Consider the following 20,166-nt stretch of genomic DNA (forward strand, 5'->3'; position numbering starts at 1 on the left):
AAGATCTGGATTATAAATGCTACAGGGAATATTTGCTTGTTTTGTTAAGTTGTTTACACTGGAAAGCTATTTTCATTACATGGAAATATTTCTATTCTGGGATTTTACAAAAATCTTATTTGTACAAAACTTCAGTTTGGCCAGATGTTTTGTATAAATCTGACCTAGCTGTGACCCGCTTGCAAACCAGGTTCTCCAGAAATGGCTTAACTTCCAATTTTAAGTGTTGAGCAACTAAAACAAACTATCCATGACAAACTGACTTCATACTCCACTGAATGCCAGAACCAACAAAAAGAAATCAAAAAACCCTTTCTCCTAGGGTAGAATGCATTTGTTCAAAACGCAGCATTTGGTTCCCCAGTAAGTAAGACTTACCTATCAGAATCACTGGTCTGACTCCCGAGTTATTCAACAGGTTTTCAGGAACTATTACAGTCTCCCCTGCTGGGATGGGTTGAGGCTGTAAAATTCCAGTTAACATGGATTGAGGAACTGGGACTGACAAAAGAGGCTCTATAAAATAAAGAAAAGAGAAGCTTCTATTACTAAAGGCTCATACTGTGATTTGGCCGTACGAACAAATGAAAAAAATTACTGCAGATCACGAACTGTAGTAAAATTCAAAAGCTCTCTGCATTTCCTGCTATAGTTTTAAGTAATTTAAATTAAGAGCCTATATCCTCCTGTAGCCCCACCCCTAAAATAAAGCTTTTTCTGACCACTGTGTTGTTGGTGGGAATGAGAGAGGAAAACACAGGTTTGAATATGTATCTTTAAACAAAGCCAAGTACTAAGCCAAAAGGCCACCTCTAAGACGGAGGCTACTGCTCAATACTGCCTCTCAGTACAAGGGAAGAGACTCCTCCAACTTCTGACCTAGAACAGATGTAGATAAGAAAAATAAATACAGGCCAAAATCTCAAAACTGTCCTGAGACAGTTGCTACAAGGATAAAAATTAGGCTTTACCCATGAAAGAGCAGGAGCAGCTTTCACAAGTAAAAAGAAACAAAGCACAAGAATTTTGTAATCTGCAATCAGGTTTCAGCATGAGAGTCCACTTCAGAAGTTTCTCAGGCGTCATTCAGTGATTTGTAACAGATTTTTTTAACACAATGCCATCAGCCGAAAAGCACCACAGGCAGCATGCATGAGTACATGCATATGTTTTAGCAGTGGAAATTGCTTATCCAATAGAAAAAAATACTACGAAAGACTCATGGAAAACAGAGTACAGGCAGAGGTAGTAGATTTGCAGAGACAAACCTAACAAAAAGGACAAGACTGCCTTATGTCACATATCTTCAGCAGGTCTCTGAAGCTAGAAATCTACAAAAGTTGGGATTTATTTGAGGTGCAAGCCTGCTCTATCATGTAACTCTTCTTCCTACGATGAGTATCTCTGACAATCAATTCCAAAATATCTCAAAACCAAGCCCTTCAACGCAGAGTTAAAAATACATTGGGCATGTTGACAAATGGGTTTTTTTCTCCCTTGTATTTTATTCTCCCACTCTATAGAGACAGGAATAAGTACTTGCTTATTCCCCTCTGCAGAGTATTCTGAATCCCACAACTGAAAAGTGCTTAAATAGTGAACAGCTGATAGCTATGTCTAAAGAGGTAGGTACCTACCTGCATATTGACAAGTATTCACACATACTCATAGTTAATCCTCTATTTCATATCATTGAGTTGCCTATCCCTCTTCTAGCTTTTTCCATGCACAACAGACATACGGTCTCACAAATTTTATGCCTTTAACTGAAGATAAACTAGTGGACATCAGTGCCCTTTGTTCGGCCAAAATTATATAAAGCCCTCTTTCCTGTGCAGGAACTGAGTCTACTGTTTCTGTAGCATGCCACACCAGACCAAGACACAACACTCTAGGTGAAGGCTAACGTAAATCCTTCAAATATGTTCATATATCCATATACCTGCACAATTTTGTAAGAACTACGTTACATCTGGGGGACTTCGACAGCTTTGGATTTTTACTAATATTATTCATATCTTCCCTTCCTCTCTCTCCCCCAACATTTTTGCTTTGGTCTGGCTCAGAACAGCTTTTTACAAATGAAATCTGTACAAATGAAGTTGTTACCTGTTCTTGCCGAAGGCCGAACTGTAGGAACAGGTACCGCTAAACCAGGAGGAGGGACTGGGGACCCAGGAGACCATCCCCGGTGACGTTTCTTTGGTGGTCCAGAACTGGACATTGATGCTGAGAAGGAAAGCAGAAACTAATTCTAAACCCCAACTTCCCAAATGACTGGATTCCAGCCCACATTTCCATTTCACGTTGGTGTTGAGTTGGTATCACACCACAGAGTGCCAGAGGTTTACACCTACATTTACACAAAGCCAGACTATTATGTGAAAAATGTTGTTACCTGCATTAAAAAGAACAGCATTATCGTTACTGGTCATACCAAAAACCAAATGGATATGTAAAGCGTGAATTGCAGAAACAGCTATGATGGGAAGAACAACAAAATCATGACTTTCAGGCTCAACAGCAGTGCAGCTTAAAATAAAAGCACAGAGAGGTTTTCTTTACCTTGGTCTCCAGCTGCACAGCCAGGACTTGGAGATGTCGAGTGAGGCATTGGCCGCGAGACTGTAGAACTCAATACATTATTTCTTCCTCCATTAGCGTTTCCATTAGCAACATCAGTGGCACGCAGTGAAAGAGGAGCTGAGTATAATAAAATACAGAGTGTATGGCTTGAGACAATCTTGAAAACAAACAAACAAAATAATAGGGCCGCATGCAGACACAAAAGAACAGGGCAAGACACAAAACTGAAAGAAACATACTCCAGGGAAAGCATGAAGTGTACTTGGCAGAGAAAAATCTGACCATAGGCTGCAAAATCCTAACCTTGAAACAGGGTTTGCAGATTTCAGGGTGGGGAGGATAGATGGAACAAAAAATCCAAAACAAACCCCACTAGCATAAAATATAAAATTATACACAAAAAAAAAAATTATTGGGAAGTTTGTGGCACATATTTTTAGACACTGAATATTTTAAAAAAAGCACATAATGATTTTGTAAAGATTTCTAAGCCTCTCTAGTGGTGCATCTATATATTTTTCTGCCAGTCGTCCATGTGCCATACACAGTACCTCACTACAGGGCTCTAATCTAAAGCTTTAGCATGAGACCGGGCAGAGAAGACAGGACAGTTTGCTGTAAAGTATACATGCTCTGAGCATTACTGAGACAAACTACACTTAATTTTGCTACCTCCGCCTAAGAAAATTCTCCAGTCCCAGCAGGTCTGACACCCTGGCAGGACCCACTATATCCAGATCATGAAATGAAACTATAAGAACGGAGGATCACAAAAAGTTAACCTCACACTTCTGAGCTCCTTCTTAATCTTTCAGAGCCTAATTTTTGCAGGAGAAAAAAAAATGGCATAAACTGCACAAAGCAGACATGGAGCCCAGTGAGGACTACAGCTCCTTGCTGTATCTTCCAGCTCCACAAGAACTTTATTCCCAGGAACATATTCCAGGAGCAACAGCAGAAGACTGTGCAGCAGCTTGCTGATGTCAGCTGCAACAGAGAATTTGACAAGTGGATATTTGGCTTAAAAGAATGTACTGTGGAACTCTCCAGCTGCAGTCATCCAAATAAATTGAGGCACAAGATTCTCAGGTTGCCAGTTACCAAGATTTGAATAACATCACTGCCCATTGTAAGCTCCCCATTTGTTCTCCAAGTGAACGATTTGGTACGGACAGCTATGGTGGACATGGGTCAGTTACGGAAGTGGTTGAAATGGTAGGAAGTCATTTCAGTACATGATAAATTCTAAGTATAAAAGGGAAAAGAGTATTTTACACAAAGAACTGTTAACTATTCATTAGATACAACGTAATAATCTTATGCATATATAACAATATATATTTTATAAAATAGCAGATACATCATGTATAAAACATAATGCTCATGTGCATATATAAACCAAATAAATTTGTATTTTTTTCTTATTCAAGCGAACTTCCCTGTAATAAGAGTGATAATTTATTTTCATTGCTTAAAGGACTAACCAGCTGAAGTAATAAACGATCAGTAGTACCAGTGCCAGTGATGGATTTAGATGCCACAGTTGAGGGTTCTAATTTATTAAACACTTAACAGAAATGAATAATTGAAACAGCACAGATATCAAAACTCCTTTAAATGAGACTAAATGTCATTAAATGTATCTGAAGGAACTATACCTGTTGCAAATGCAGAACACCACACAGCTCTCAGTTACTGAGGCAAGAATCAGCGTCGTATCAAGAGGTGACTTTTATGCTCTCTTATATATCTTAGGAAGTGCAAAGAGGGACACGACATGCACTTTTACCAAAATGTCAAACCTGAAATCCAAGGTGTGGCTCAGTTTGGAGACAGTAATGGCCATGGAAAAATTTTGTGCAGAGGACTGCAAGAATATGAGAATTTTGGCGAATGCTAGTGTAGTGAATGTTTTCCTTTCCTTCCTCCACCAAAAAGATGACTCCCTTATTTCTTGGCTGTTAAGCTGATAATTCCCTTGGCTCTCAGCTACTCTGGAAAGCAAAGCCATACCTGCAGTAAACGCCTTTCCTACGAGCTGTACTGACAGAGCCAGAGGTTTCACAATGTTCTTGTTCAATGTTCGGGATGAGTCTTGGGTTCCACTTAAGTTAACAGCAGAAGATGATTTTGCTGGACTGAATACTGAAGAATCTGAGAAAATAAGTTGTTTAATACAGTAACGATTAAAAATTATATATATGTATGTGCATAAATAGTTTGTATTATATACACATGAACTGTCATGCACGTTTATCTAAACTCATCTCTGCATATAATGCAAAGAATTTTTTTACGCTCCTAAGCAATCATCATGTATTGGTATCTTTTAGGAGTTGTGACAAACACTTCACTGGGCTTTTCTACAGAATCTCATGATCTACTGACTGATCTTTTTCACAGTATTTTGTATTCACATACACTTGAAACATATTTTAACTACTGAAAGAGTTATCTCATTGCTCCTCAAAATACTTGCCTATCCCACAGGAGTAAACAGAGCTATCCCATGTTACAGATGAGAAAGCTAAGGCAAAGAGCTTACATGACTTCCCCCCAGCAAGCATAGGGGATAAGCACTGGAGTCAGTTGCCTAAAAAGGCTGTGGAATCTCCACCACCTGAGACTTTCAAGAACAAGTTACTGAATCTCTGTCAGACACAGCTGAACTTGACTTAGGGCAGAAAAAAACATCAAATACGTAATCTCCTTACAGCACTACTGCCTATAAGGCTATGAAAAGTGTATGTCCATTTATAAGTCTGGGTAAGAAATGAAGAGCATCTGAGCCCAAACTCTTTGCATGAATTAACAAACAGCAACTCATTAGAGCACTTTACCAAGTGAAAAATATTAGCCCAATTTTATAGATGGATAAACTGAAGAACAAACAAATTCTAATACTAGCCCAGTATAAAACTGTAAATCAGAACTGATTCCAAGCCTCTCAGCACGTAGACCCCTACTTTAACATCAGGCATTTAAAATCTGTAATTTACTTCAAGAAAAACTTGACACTTGGATGCTGATACACTGGCAAATCCAAATTCTTATAACTGGGGTGAAAGAATACCAACTTGACCTTTGTGCAGAAAGTAGTTTACAATAAGTAGGCAAAGTAAGCGAAGTTCACCTACAGATGTCCTAGCAAAACAGCCAGGGAAAGAAAACAGCAGGCAAAGACCAACTTGATCTGCCAAATACATTCACCCTCAGGCCACACAACATTTGGCAAAAGAGAGTGGGGAGGAAAGACTGCTGTGCCAGATGGGGTAACTGGGATGAGGAAAACACGGAAGCCTCTACTGCTGCTGCTGCTCCCCCAGAAAACCTTGTCCACAGAATCACAGAATAGTAGGGGTTGGAAGGGACCTCTGTGGGTCATCTAGTCCAAACCTCCTGCCGAAGCAGGGTCACCTACAGTAGGTTGTAGAGGACCTTGTCCAGGTGGGTTCACAGGCAATACACTGAATGGCTAACAAAATAGGCCACCAGGTCAGGGGCTTTGTTGCAAAACGCTGGTCTCTCATTAAATATGATGTAATAAATATATAATGTTAAAATATATATATAATATATTTATATATATATATAAAATATATATAATGTTAAAATGTTTCCTCAAAGTAAGCGGTCCAGAAGCTTCGGTGTGTTTGGATTTTTTTGTTCTTCTCTCTAGTTCTAATACATTTTCTCGAAATGTTATCTATTAACATAGATGTGGTTGGTAGATGTTTACATATCATACCGGTACCTAACCAGAACTTGTAATACTGCCAGTTATTAAAACTGTTCATCTTTCTGTTGTAAATCTCTGTTTTATAGAATTCTATGATTCTATGAAATGTGGTATGTAAACATCTACCAGCCACATCTATGTTAATAGATAACATTTCGAGAAAATGTATGAGAACTAGAGAGAAGAACAAAAAAAACCAAAACCAAACACATTTCTAGTTTTTCTAGTTGCTTAACACCCTTTTAACACCTGAATTAAAGTTTTTGCTCTTGTGTGTCTGCGTAAAACTGAATTTTTGATTCTGTTTAAGGTTTCAGCCATTTTTGCACTGCCAGTTGCCTGTCCTCTGCAATGGAACTGCATCTTCCCATGCCGTTTTGAAAAGGGGACCCAACACCTGACTGCAATGTCATGGCCACACCACACTGGCAGCCTTAACTATGCTATTTCAAAGTTCTCTTATGCTCTAATTTCTATCACGAAATTACCATTTCAGAGCAGTACTCTCTGAGTGCCCATAACTGTCTACTTGCAGGTGTCTTCTGGAACCTGGAGACTGAACTGCTCACTTACAAGGGCAGAAAACAGCAATATTTACACAACTTTAAAAGGGGAAAATGGGTATGAGTTGGCAATAAACAGAAAACAATTTCAGAAAGCAACTTTCTAATAAGTAGTTCCATTTTAAAACAACTGAGACTTCAACTCATGCAGAGCCTAGGAGAGAAAAAGTCAGACCTCTATCATAGGCACAATTCATGCCATCAAAGAAAAGGGTGCCCTCCCCTCTTCTCCTGGTCACAGGGGATTCATATGTATGCATGTGGCATTATCTTCACTAGAAGATAACAGTAAAAGAAGATGAAAAGGTTTTGACAACTGTGACCTAAGAGGACAAACAGTGACACACAGAAACACCAAGCAGACTGAAAACCGCACTGAATGATAAGGAGAAAGAAGTGTATAAAAGGTGTATCTGTTAACTTGGCAGGTACAATAGAAGACAAAGCTGTGTAAATATTGGATCGCTTGTTGTTTCAAGCAAGCAGGTTCTCATGCATCTGCACTGTTCTCATGTCAGGATCTGGAAGCCTATGGATCATGCAGTGAAATGCAGATGTTTAAACAATACCCTCATTTCATTTTCACCAAAGCCTAAAGCATACAGCTTCCTAAACAGAGACAGGAGTGACCACCCAGGGAAAGCATCTCTGAACATATTGAGCAGTGATTACAATTTCATAAGAATGCATATGTTCAGCTTTTACATGTTATTCCTTTTTAACACACATTGTAAGCAGAAGTAGTATTTTAACTATCTTGTTTTTTCATCTGCATTTCATACTCCTCTAAAGAAATACATGTATACCAACCAATTACAACAACTAACAGAAAGTTTTCTCCTGTTTTTAATTTTTCAAGAAATAGCACAGACAGACACAAAACCATGAAACAGCATAGATGAAGCTGAAATAAAGCAATGAGAAAAAAAAAGCTCAAAGCACCTTGTCTATTTGCAATAAATAAATAAATGAAATTAAGATGCTGCTGCTTTGTCAGTCAATGTCCATTTGATTTTTATAGTTCTCCTTGTTTAAGTATTAATTATTAATAGCTTTCTAGAACAGTTATGAGATGCATGCTAGCTCACACAACACGTAACCACTGTATGTGTATGGGGAAATTGCTATTCTAAGTACACCCCTGTGTGAAGTAAAATTTAAATAAATAAATAATAAAGCAAATAAATAAAAGCTGTCGGCCCTAACCCCAAAAGGAGATTATTTTTCTTTTCGAGACAAATAACCTAGTCTGTATACTAAGTAAACACCTCCTTATAAATATGTAATTCAAGTTTTTTTGAGATCCACAAAAAACTAAATGAAAGAAATACAGGGAGACACAGAATCAAATAAATGAATCAAAATGTCTTTTAATACTTTTTGATCACCTATTCTTATGAGGACGAAGCTAACCTTCAGCCTCACCTGGGTCTTATGTTTCACACAGCAAACTTTGCAAGGCATCCACCCTGTAATCTATACACGGCTTGAGGTAAATACCCAGTTGTTTACATCATCCCTGAACCAACAATATCTGAGGTAACTTACCACCCCCAATGGTTATCTTTATAGCACTTTCAGCTCCTACCTGTCTGAGTGAACCCTGATTTGCATCCATTAGCTGATCCACCCTCTGGGGTCGTGGACGGTGACACCGAAGAATTTGGCTTAGCAGAGAGGCTAGCAGCAGATGATTGCCTGCTTCTACATTCTGCAAACGAAGCAGCTACAGTACATATTAACAAGGCCTGCCTTCCAGTAGGAAAGTTCAGCAACACAGCGGCGAAAGGTGACAAAATGTTAAAAGCATATATACAGCACGTACAACAAACAGCGGCAAATGGCAGTATTCAATGAAAATACGGCTCTCGCAGTTTAGTCAACTTTGTCTTCTAATTAACAAAAGCTCCCTGGGGGCCACTCAGAGGGCCAGGCAAATACAGACCAGATGCTGCAAAATGGCAAGGGCCCTCAGTTTGTAGCTTCCAAGAGATTTGAAGATATTGGACGTATCCCAGGAAACATTCAGTGACGTCTGTGGCACGACCTTTATGCAAACCGTCATATGTTGGCCTTTAAAAGGAGAAAATGTGCTGAAACCCAGATTTCTTAGTATGCCTCCACAAAACCCTGAGAGAGATCTCAGCGCTGTGTCTGTTTGGATGAAGACTGAACTGAGGGAGGAGGAATTGACCTCAAAAATCACACATTAATCCATTTTTTTTACTGAGAGCTATTCAGGTTTAGCCTGAAGAAAAGGGGGTGTTTAAGAGCATTTCTCTTCTTCTAATTAGACCTTTAATGTAAGTAAAGGGTGAAGGGATACCAGACGGATGGTATCAATATGGGGATAGAGCCTATCAAAATAATGCCCGTGAAGTCAGTTCTTGGTAGATTTTCTAAACTTTCATGGGTGCTCAAAACACTTGCATTTGGCATATAACCAAAAGCGACCCCAGTATTGACCTCTTCCACACCTTCATGTTTGTGATCAGAAGAAGGTTTCAAACAGTTTTTCATGTGCATTACCCCTGACAATGCACTTACCCCTGGTAAGTGCTTACCAGGACACACACCAGAACCCCAACTGCATAAGCATCAGGGCAGGGTTTCAGAAAAAAAGATTTCAAAATTAAAACAAGTTTGGAACTTCAAAACGAGACTACCAAATCCAATCTTTCTGCAGTTTTTGTGAAAAACCTGGCTGAAAAACACATCCACTGTAAAGCAGTAGTTACATGTACTCGTAACCGAGAAAAGCAGCTGAAACAAGGATCCCTTTGAACCACAAACTGATACAGTGCTATAATCACTCATACAGCTCAGTGATAACCATCTCTTTCTGGTGTCATGCTGCCATTCACATGAGGATGCGACTCTTCAGATGCGTGTCAGTCCTTCTGTGGAGCTTCTTCTCTCCTCACATCATCCCCTTTGGAGCAACAGGCACCAGATAGAACAGCAACCAGATCCACCCCTGTCTTTACTGAGTGAGACCACAGCTGAAGAAGACAGGCAGTCTGCATATACACCAACTTAGTAGACAGCGAGTAGGTAAACCATTCTCAAGGATCCTTCAGTCTCTGCATGGCTCTAGCTCCAAAAACCTGCATCCTCCAATAACAGACCCCATGGCTACCTTGCCTTGGGGTCACAGATGTAATCTCTTTGGCACATAACAATATTGCACATGCTGCTCTGGTACAGGGTAAGCCCAAGTGTAAAAATACACCATAAATGGCAAGAGTATGCAAGATTTCTCCTCTTTCCCTGAGATCAGTGACCTGAGCTTTCTTAATCTTATGGCGCGCTAGCTATCCTCAGGCATTAGACGGATTGAATTGCACCTGCTAAGATGAATATCACTGGAAAGCCAGTGCTGGAACCCTGGCTGTGAATCATCTTGCTTCAGGCACAGAAAAGAATCAGCAGACTGAGCAAGCTTATTTCTTCTACCAAGATGGTTGCAAATCCTAAGACGGGCAGATTTAGGGCTCTTGCTGAAACTATGGGGAGATGGAGGAAGACCATTTATGATTGCATGGTTACTATTAAGACTTACATAAACCTATTTGGCAAAATCCAGACTTCAGTGAAATCGGTCGGAATTTTTTCTTCAAGTAGTAAAAAAAGTCATCTTCCACAGTTCCTTTTGAATGCACACATTTTCAACAGCAACTTTCAATTTTTCATTCAACATCACACTAATATAACAAAAAACCCCTAAGTGAATTAGAACCTTTATTACCTTTCCAGCAAATAAGAGGTCCCTTTGACAGTACACCTTGGGAGCTTCTTACTAGGTAGTACTTTAAGTGCTTCTGCTTCTTTGGCTGAGTGGTTAATTTCAGGTTGATATGATTGGAAAACTCTGTGAAGTACCGAAATCCTCTTTCTCCACAGCCTATACAATTCCCAGAAAAACCTGGAAGAATGAAGCAGAAGATACACATACAGATTCAATGACTTGTGCTATCTCCGAGGAATAAGGCCATTTTAACCTACCTACACGTTCACCTCAGAGGAGCTGGAGGCCTCCAGACAGACAGTTTCTGTCAATGCCCTGCTCAGCACACGAGTGTCAGGAAGCACCCAAGCACAGGCAGATTTTAGTCTTAGCTTTTCTGAAACTCTTCCACCTTTTTAGGTCATACTAATTTATGCCAAAATCCTACTACCAATTTTCCACCCTACACAGTACAGGGAGGAATAAGTACTTGGCAGGGGGAGAGCTATGGTGCCAGGCTAGGAAATTTCCATCAGAAAATAAAAAATTAAAGAAGTTTTTTTCACATGAAAAAAACATGAGTTCCAAGCTGCATGCATCTCTCTCAAAATAGTGGCTAATCCATAGCAGCCACTGCAACTTCATGTGACTAAAATTGACCTTAATATCTAATAAATTTTCTCTGAGACTCCTTCTACAAAGCATTTTCCAAGTAAGCTGGACCTTACAGCTTATTCAAGTCTCAAAAGCAATCATGGCAAAAGTTAAGAGTGCTTCAGAATGTTTTCAAAAACCTGCAATCTCTCATGGAAGTCACAGATTTAGAAACAAAGGCAGAAATCTGCTTTTCTGCAATGTTTCCAACATAGTTTCAAAGAAGCGGATGAAATTTTGAGTTTTGAGGTCTGGAGGACAAGGTCCAGACTGAGGATTATAAGCACCCTTGATTTCCAGTGCCATTCACAACTATGTGAATGGGAATGTTGCATATAGATGGCACCAGTCTAACATATCCCAGAACAAAGCACAGGGCGTGTTCTGAAATGGGCCTGCCTTAAAACCCTTGTTGTTTGAATAAGCCCTCTATTATCTAATGCTGAACATTCAAACTCCTCTGGTTTACTTGCCACTCCACTCATCTCTGAATCGCTTTCAACCCTTAATGAAGAAAGATTTTATATTCTTTCTGGAACATCAATAATAATTCAGAATGGTGCTGGGCAGATGAACACCTAGTGGAAATGCTTTGGTTTTGTTTTTTTCCAATTACTAATCAGTTCAAGATCTGTAACAGAACCAATTTTTCATCCTCACTACTATTATCTTCCGTGATGCCAAGCACCTTGGAGACACTGGTTGCTACACTCACCTGTCAGCCAAATTTGTAGTTTTACAAAAAAGACAGTCGTTTTGACAAAATGCATTTTCCATAAAACTCTTAATTAATTAGGCCATTGTCTTCAGCTTTACTTTGCCTCATTATCATCTTTTACCACCATACTGCTGAGGACGCCAAGAAGTAGATTTCTTCATACTGTTTCTCCTGGGACTGAACGCGTCCTTCCCTCTTCCTTGCAACTCACAGGAACTATTGGTGCATCTCCACAGTTGTCAGAAACAGTAATCAGGGTCTCACAGAGCTACCGAGTCAATTCTCTGCTCATAGGTACCAGTTACACAGGCCTAGAGGTATTTAAATATGTAACATCAGCAGTACCAGTGCAGAGTTGTGAGGCATAAGGCTCATTATCAAATGACATCAGAGATGATGGTTACAACGCTGGGGGAGGAGGAAGGCTTACCAACAAAGACAACTTGTACCACATTTAATCTGACTAAACCCCATCTGTCTACCAGACAGTTTTTATTGATCAACTCTTGACACTTCCCCCCCCTCAGTGGGGGAGCAGCTCCTCTGAGGACAGGAGTATACACCTGAATACCCTACGATCCCACATCCCCCACTGTACCCAGCAAGGGCACATCACACCACAGCTCCCATCTAACTCAGGCCAGTGGGATTTCTGCCTTAGGTCCAAAAGTTTAGTGTGTGGTAGCATATCAAATAGGTTTAAGGGAGAAATAACATTAAAGTACCTAAGTATAAAAATGAAGTGTTTTCAGTAGTTATGCAAAATATTGCTGGTCTGGACCAGAATTTGAGCAGTGTGGTTAAATCAGGGTATTTATGCTTTATTGTAATTTCTTCCCTGTCGAAAGGTCTTTCTGAATATATTCTAGGCAGCACAATGACGGAGGGAGAATTGAGAGAGTAAATTCAAAACACACTAAAGGAGCCAAAATACATTAAATCACTTTTACTAGCCTGTTAAAATGTGTACCAGTGATGAGCTAGGCAGGAAATCTAGGTGCACATACGCCTGTCTTCAATAACAAAGAAGCATTCCTGTATTGAAATTTTAAATCTCACAAATGTAACCAATTACGATGTAAATTTCTTTTTCCTCCTACGTATTAGATTTTGAGAAGCACACTGCCCTCAGAGCTCCTATTGAGAACAGTGTTCCTGGTGGAGCCAAAAGTAGAATAATAATATCCACAGAAAAACAGGCAGCTCATAGTCTACAGTTGCATGAGCAGATTTCTTCTTACATGAAAATGCTGTAAGCATCAGTAGAGATAGAGTGAGTGGATAGTTCACATTTAGAATGCCATGGCTGCAACTGACTTCTGCCCACACAGAAATCACGCAGCTTTGATTGTGGTTAACTGTGGAATTAGGGACTTACTCTAAAATGGGCTTTTCAGGCAGGTTCAGCTATGGATTTAATTTAATTAAAACAAACTTAAACATATTTCTAATACAAGGTTATTACCTGAAATTACTTTAGATGATTTTGAACAGACCTTCTTTCTCTGAATTATTATGGCATGAAGAAAACAAAAAATCTCTTACCTAAAAGTGCATTTTTTCCGTGATCATCTGGCAAAAACCGCTTGTCAACAGCGCAAACTAGAATGTGCTCAGGAAGGTTGGGAGATTTGGCTCCTACTAACAGGAAGCCTGCTGGGATATCAATTTGCTCCATGCACAGAGATACTAACCGTAGATCCTTGCCTGCTTGACAAAAACCTAAAAAACAAACCAAAACAAATGATAAATCTTCAAAAGATTTTATTTAGTTTTCTTCCTTTTATCAGTTACAAAAGCAAATGAGGCTTCACAACTTCACGTTGTAACTGAGGATTTCAATATATCTTTTTCAAGGGAAATAGAGGAAATGGAGATAGCATCTCATCAGATGCGCTAGCTCGGGGTTTCTCAGACAAGAGATAAACATTATTTTAAAGAGATCCTGAACACATTCAGGCAGAGAAGAGACCGACCTAAGTCTCTAAAGACTAGACATCAAATGGCTCAAAAACTCAGTTTTTCAAAAACATTCACAATAAGAAGAAAAGTTTGTGATTTGATAACAGAAAACAGCTCTTAAAACATGCCAAAGAATATTTTTTCTTTGCTAAATTTCAGTTTACAGCCTTTTCAAGAGAACCAATTTTGTCTCTGTTGCTTGTAACAGGCTGGCATTGGTGCACAACATCACTAAGTAATATAAAAGAATGATAAAAATTGATGACTGAAGTTTACTACTGACTACTAAAGCTAAAACAGTTAAAAATCTAATTTTTAATTTGTCTATGCATTCTAGGAATTCCAGCAAATAAAAGATAAATTCATTGGTTTTAGAGATGTACGGCACGGTTTCTGTAAGTCTTCAACTGAATCTCTTGACGTCTCAATGGACTGCATGACTTCAAGTCTCCAACTAGGTTTTTTCCCCACCCAAATACACATATATGTGCACAAAATAAGAACATAACTTTGGTTCTTGTGATACTGGTCGATGTAGGGCTACAGCCAGTAGCAGAATTGGGCAAAACTGGGGACTGGAGGGAGCTTCTGCTGTTGCACACCCTGCCATGAGCAGGCAGCAGGCTGGGATACACAAAAGCACAGCAGGGCAGCTCAGAGCTGCGCCCAGACACCACAGCAAGGCCCTTGGCAGCTCAGGACTCAGGGTGAGCTTGCCAGCCTCCCACCAAGCAGCCACTGGGGGGGGTTTCCAAAAGTTGGATGGGAACAGCTTAGAGCAATTACGGGACCTCTGGAGGTGCAGCTGGTCCAATCTCTCACTCAAATAAAGACAACTTCACAGAATCATGGAATGGTCAGGGCTGGAAGGGCCCTCTGTGGATCATCTAGTCCAACCCCCCTGCCGAAGCAGGGTCACCTACAGCAGGCTGCACAGCAGCTTGTCCAGGCAGGTTTTGAATATCTCCAGAGTAGGAGACTCCACAGCCCCTCTGGGTAGCCTGTTCCAGTGCTTCGTCACCCTCAGAGTAAAGCAGTTGTTCTTCCTTGTGTTCAGGTGGAACTTCCTATGCTTCAGTTTGTGCCTGTTGCCCCTTGTCCTGTTGCTGGGCACCACCGAAAAGAGTCTGGCCCCATCCTCTTGACACCCACCCTTAAGATACTTATAAGCATTTATAAGATCCTCTCTCAGTCTTCTCTTCATCAGGCTAAACAAGTTCAGACTAACAATTCAAAGTTAGATTCTTTTGACTAGGTAAATTAACAGCAACATTTAAAGACTCTTCCATTAGCTTCAGAACTGGACTTACAGGGATCACAATCACCTGTCACTTCTTTGTACAGCTCCATCATATTATTTTTATTGAGTAATTTCTACTTTCAAGAAAGGAAATGACAGGTGTGAGAGAAAGCAACAGTCATGTGGCTTCCTCCACAGGAAAAGACATGATCACAGCAGGCTTTCTGATTTCCCTTAGGCAGAAGTCAATGAAAGCACTACCTGGTTTTATGAAGAACAAGACTCATGTGTTGTGTTCCCCTACAATTCCGACCTCTCCAGCTGCAAGATCAGTGCTACAGTCTGGCCTCACACCTGTTCCAGCAGCAGCTGGCAGAAAAGCTCCCTATTTCAGGATGTCCAAAGACATCACACATTCATCCACAGACCATCTCTCTTTCGCTACAACCATAGAAATATCACAACATAAACAAGACATGCACGCATCTGCATGAATCGATATTTCAAAATAAAGAAAATTAAAATAGTAAGTTGTGCTGGTTTAAGATCATTGTTAAAAACAAATGTATGAAACTAAATTTGAAATTACTGTAAGATCTAGTAAGACTTCAGCTACTAATGTATATTACCTACACTTAATTTTAAATATTATTCAAGTAGTTGTTACAGAAATTGTAAGGAAAAAATCAAACCACTGGAGAAAGACACTGACTAAGCATCTGGAAACCCAATGTGATCACAGCCTAACCAAGTGTCAACCATTACTAACTTCTGTGTCTGCACTCTTACCTACTGTGCTAAAACGCACAGTCTAAAACTTCAGCAAAGATGGTGAAAGATAATGTTGTTTTTCTGGATTTGTCTCAGAACTGTACTAGGCAAAGAGCACATGCAACGTGGAACGCACAGAGTCAGCTAGTATGAACTTCCCGGCAAGCTGCAGCTTGCTGGAAACGGGGTCCGGCACAGGTTCAGTCTTGTGCCCACACCCACAATCTGCTGAACTAGTTCTTGGCTGAACAGTTTCTTCAGTTATTCAACCAGCTCAGTTCCAGCAGCAGCGCATTCAAGCTGAAAGCTAGCCTGGACTCGCCCCTCACACACACTTTCTTCCAGCCAAGGAATTAAAATGAAGTGCCTAAAGTTTTTGTTTACAAATCAATGGATTATAACAATAACTTAACAGTAAGATGTTACATTAAAGGCATTAAACCTACATATTTAAAGCAAAATATATTCTTTTCTGATTAGATACAATTTGATTTTAGTATGTTAAACTCTTTTTAAGGTGTATTCCTTAGAAACATATTGATCCTAATCAAAGGGAAGATTAGGTACCAGGCTAAGTATTATCTAGATTTTCAATGTAATTTAGAAAGAAACAGTTGCGGATAAATCTAGGAACAAAACTCCCTTACATTCAAAATAGAATTTGCTTATTCAAATGTTTATGCCAATTGGGTACTATGTCCAGAATTTTCAAAACTAGCCTTAAATATTTAGGCATTCAGTGAAATCAGAGTAGCTGACATGCTTAGAAAATACCGCCCTACATCTAGGTTTAAAACAGAAAAATTACCCACTGCTGACAATGTGGGCAAACAGGAAATCTGTAGATAACGATTATGAAAGAGCAAGTGCTGTAAGATTTCAAGACAGATTTAAACCTGTGCTTTTACACAATTGCTCTTTAGCCTTGTCTCTTACCTAGAAATTTTCAGTAAATACCCAGAAGCTCAGTGAATAAAAAGGCTTTTGAATGAATTGTTAGCAATAAGAATACTAGAACACTAAAGAAAGCAGGATTTTGGTTGTCAGCGTTGTTAACAGTTAGGTTTCAATATAGGCTTGCTTTCAGAAAGAGCACACAACATTGAGAGGGCTGAATATCATATGAGAAATGTAGAGCTTTTTTGGATGCTTGAAGGTTTTGATGTCCCATCAAGGCAAAGCAATGCTCCAGCAATCCACAAAATCAGCGATGGAAGCAAACACTATCATCCAGCCCAGGAGCAAAACAATTTCAGCTGCACTTTGAGCAGCTGCAAATCACCATTCTGCATGAGTCCCCAGGGCAGAAGGTGTAGGGAAACCCTAAGAAACCCATCATAACATCTTAACAAGTTTAGAAGCATTACTTGGTGACATCTCAGCAGTACCCACTGCAACAAACTGATGTATCTCAGTCTGCTATCACAGGCAACAGCAGCCTCTGACCTGAGAGACTGTTGATCTGAATATATTTAATATTTCCCACTATTTAGGCTATGTAGGACTATACTGCAGAAATGATGCATCCTGCCTAATCTGCAAACAATACCTAAGACTGACCCCCTGTATTGTCTCTTACTCCACCCAAAGTGCCCTCAGATCCCTTCCATGCTCCTAGTCTTCCTCCTTGCACAATCTCCTCTGGCGTCCTCCTCTGCTTTGGCTGGCGACATCTCTGGATCAGAGGTATGTATGTGTAGGCTGGCTAGCCAGCACATGACTCTGATGTTCAGGCTGCATAAGAGGAGAGCTATAATTACTTTTCTGCCCCCAGGGGACACTAGTTTTGGGACACTGAGCTCATCCAACCAGCTCCTGAACTTCACAAACCTTGCTGAAATTCAACACCTTTAGGATCAGCTACCAGCTTCCCGACAGACACGCAGCAGAGCTCACAGGCAACTGCCGAATCCTCGTTTTCTGAGGGAGCGAGACAAGTAACAGGGCTGACACCAAAAGGTTTCCTCTGGCTCCCCTTCTGCAGAGGGGAAAGGGATCCCGACGGACGAGCAGCAAGACGGGGGAGCACAGACAGACCCTTGGAGCCTCTTTTGTTTGTTCCACAGCTGCAACAAGAGAGCCAGGGACGGCTGCAGAGCTTGGCCAGGTACAGCTGGGGCTCACTTCAACCCGGAGATGTGGAGAGAATGCAAATCTGCTCCTGCACAGTGAAAGTCTTCAACTTTCTTTCAAAGACAAGCAGACAGTATGTTCAAGAGCCCTTGATTATCCTTCTTTGCCTTGGCTTTTGGGACTGCAAATCACTCCCTGAGTTTTAAGTTCCTGCTGTGTTTTTAAACTGAATGAGAAAATTCCACATAAGAAACCTTAATTTGGAAGCAAGTAACTGACTGTGGGGAGAGGAAGGAGGGATTAACCCCTTTCTCTGCTATATTTCTATATATCAAATTGTACTTTTCTAAGTAGCAAGCAACACAGACACCCTAAACTCTTTTTTTCTGTTCTGCATGTTTTTGCGTTGATTATCTGTGAGAGAGAACCATTTCCACGTTAAGAAAGGCAAGACATGATGTCTCTGTACAAGCAAAACTTGTGCTGCCCATGTTTAAGATTTAGAACATGCAAAATCCATTTACACTTCATAGATATTAATTTATAATTGAGTTTGCACCTACGTTTCTATGTCAGGCAACATGAACACATACAACTCTTAAGAAAAAAGAATGGCACTTCAGTGTCACCTTTACCTTTTACAGACATATAAGTATGAAGAGTAGCAGACCCATGAGCCACTAAAACAAACCAGATTCTCTTTATTAAATTGTTTATCAATGTGTAATTATAAAAAGTAAAAGCACACAGCTGAGCTGTTCCATTAAAAAAAAAAATCATCTTCCCACAGGATCTCAGCTTTGTTTTAAACAAAGAACAGGCTTTTATATTCTGATTAGAGATTTGCAAATACCAAGAGCAGTCACAAAAAAGAATAATGAATAGCTTTTACAGACATTATCTGCATTTCTTTGAAAGAAAATGTTAGTTTTTGCTTCTGAGAAGCACATTTGCATTCTCCAACATCACTTCATTTGAATTAACCCAGTCCCATCTTCCTGAAAATGAAAATGTATCCCCACAACTGTCAACACCTAGAAGAGCTGGAATCTCCTTAAAAACGAAATTTGTATATATTTTCCCTTTCCCCCCCAGTAGCAAGAAGTAGTTTCATTGGCGGGTACCAGCCTCTTGTTGTACTGCAATAAATGGGGTATTTGCATAAAGAATTAGCTTCCAAGAATTACATATGAATTACCAGTCACTGTCACTTGCTATTGTAACTTCCCAGTAACTGATCAGGTGTTAAGTACCTGCTCACCTAATTGCTTCTGAAACTACCTCGGCCCTTCTTTAAGCATCAGGTAAATTGAGGATTTACTAACAAAAGAAAGGTGCTACTATTGTGTTTCCCACAGGTCGCATAAAATGCTATTCCACAAATTAGAAGAAGCCTTTTTAAAGGTACAGCAAACAAGCAGTTGAGAACAGCTTCTTCTTATTTTGTTGTGTATTTGAGGTACCTGTACGAAAACGAAGACCATAGTTTCACAAAATGGGTTAGTTACTAAACTTTGTGCTGAGCAGAAGAAAAAGCCCCTAAAAATAAGTGAATCCCCAAATACTATTACTCTTCTTGATTACAAAGGCTTTACTTTTATCACTAACAGTAAGGATCAATGGCAAACGCATTTGCTCTTTCCAGTGGGCTAACAGGAGAGTTAAGGGATCTAATACTACGGCCTGCCAAGAAGGAACACCCAGCAAACTGTCACTTGTGAGGCACTTATTTTTTTAACTGATGAATAAAGGCATTAAGAGATTTACCTTCTGCACCCATGTGACCGGGAACTCAGCCATCTGAATAAAATAACAAGTCACCACAGAAAATAATATGATTGCTATGGCACAAAACCTGAATTCAGGAAAAGCAAACAGCACAAATACCTTAAAAGGGAAAGAGGTTTCATTGCTTCTGTGCTAAAAGGTGGGAGATAGGCTTTTAAGCAAGCAGAGCTATGAACTGCAGGTTCTAGTACCAATATTTTTGCTCTCAGATAAGCAATTAAATACATGCTTGGTTTAAAGCATCCAAACATTTACAGTGACTTTAATTAATCTATCAGTATTATTTAACATTTTCCTAATGTTATTTATCTTTGTAATTAAATAACTAAGATAAGGGATGTAAAC

The 20,166-nt window shown here is 39.8% G+C and overlaps 1 protein-coding gene across 16 annotated transcripts in view; it reads right to left on the minus strand.

The window, feature by feature from the left end:
* Positions 1-20,166, minus strand: part of GREB1L (GREB1 like retinoic acid receptor coactivator) — a 149,256-nt gene that overhangs the window by 43,796 nt on the left and 85,294 nt on the right. For 11 of the 16 annotated variants that reach the window (XM_075416362.1, XM_075416358.1, XM_075416369.1 and 8 more), the window contains 7 exons: positions 13,533-13,709; positions 10,637-10,813; positions 8,477-8,614; positions 4,600-4,740; positions 2,566-2,703; positions 2,110-2,229; positions 379-516 (listed from right to left, as the gene is read on the minus strand). In XM_075416362.1, coding sequence (XP_075272477.1) covers positions 379-516; positions 2,110-2,229; positions 2,566-2,703; positions 4,600-4,740; positions 8,477-8,614; positions 10,637-10,813; positions 13,533-13,709 — 1,029 coding nt within the window. The remainder of the gene's footprint in view (positions 1-378; positions 517-2,109; positions 2,230-2,565; positions 2,704-4,599; positions 4,741-8,476; positions 8,615-10,636; positions 10,814-13,532; positions 13,710-20,166) is intronic. The other 5 variants (XM_075416366.1, XM_075416361.1, XM_075416365.1 and 2 more) reach the window with 2 other exon arrangements.

Source organism: Opisthocomus hoazin, chromosome 3 (genome assembly GCF_030867145.1).
Source record: "Opisthocomus hoazin isolate bOpiHoa1 chromosome 3, bOpiHoa1.hap1, whole genome shotgun sequence".
Taxonomy (NCBI): domain Eukaryota; kingdom Metazoa; phylum Chordata; class Aves; order Opisthocomiformes; family Opisthocomidae; genus Opisthocomus; species Opisthocomus hoazin.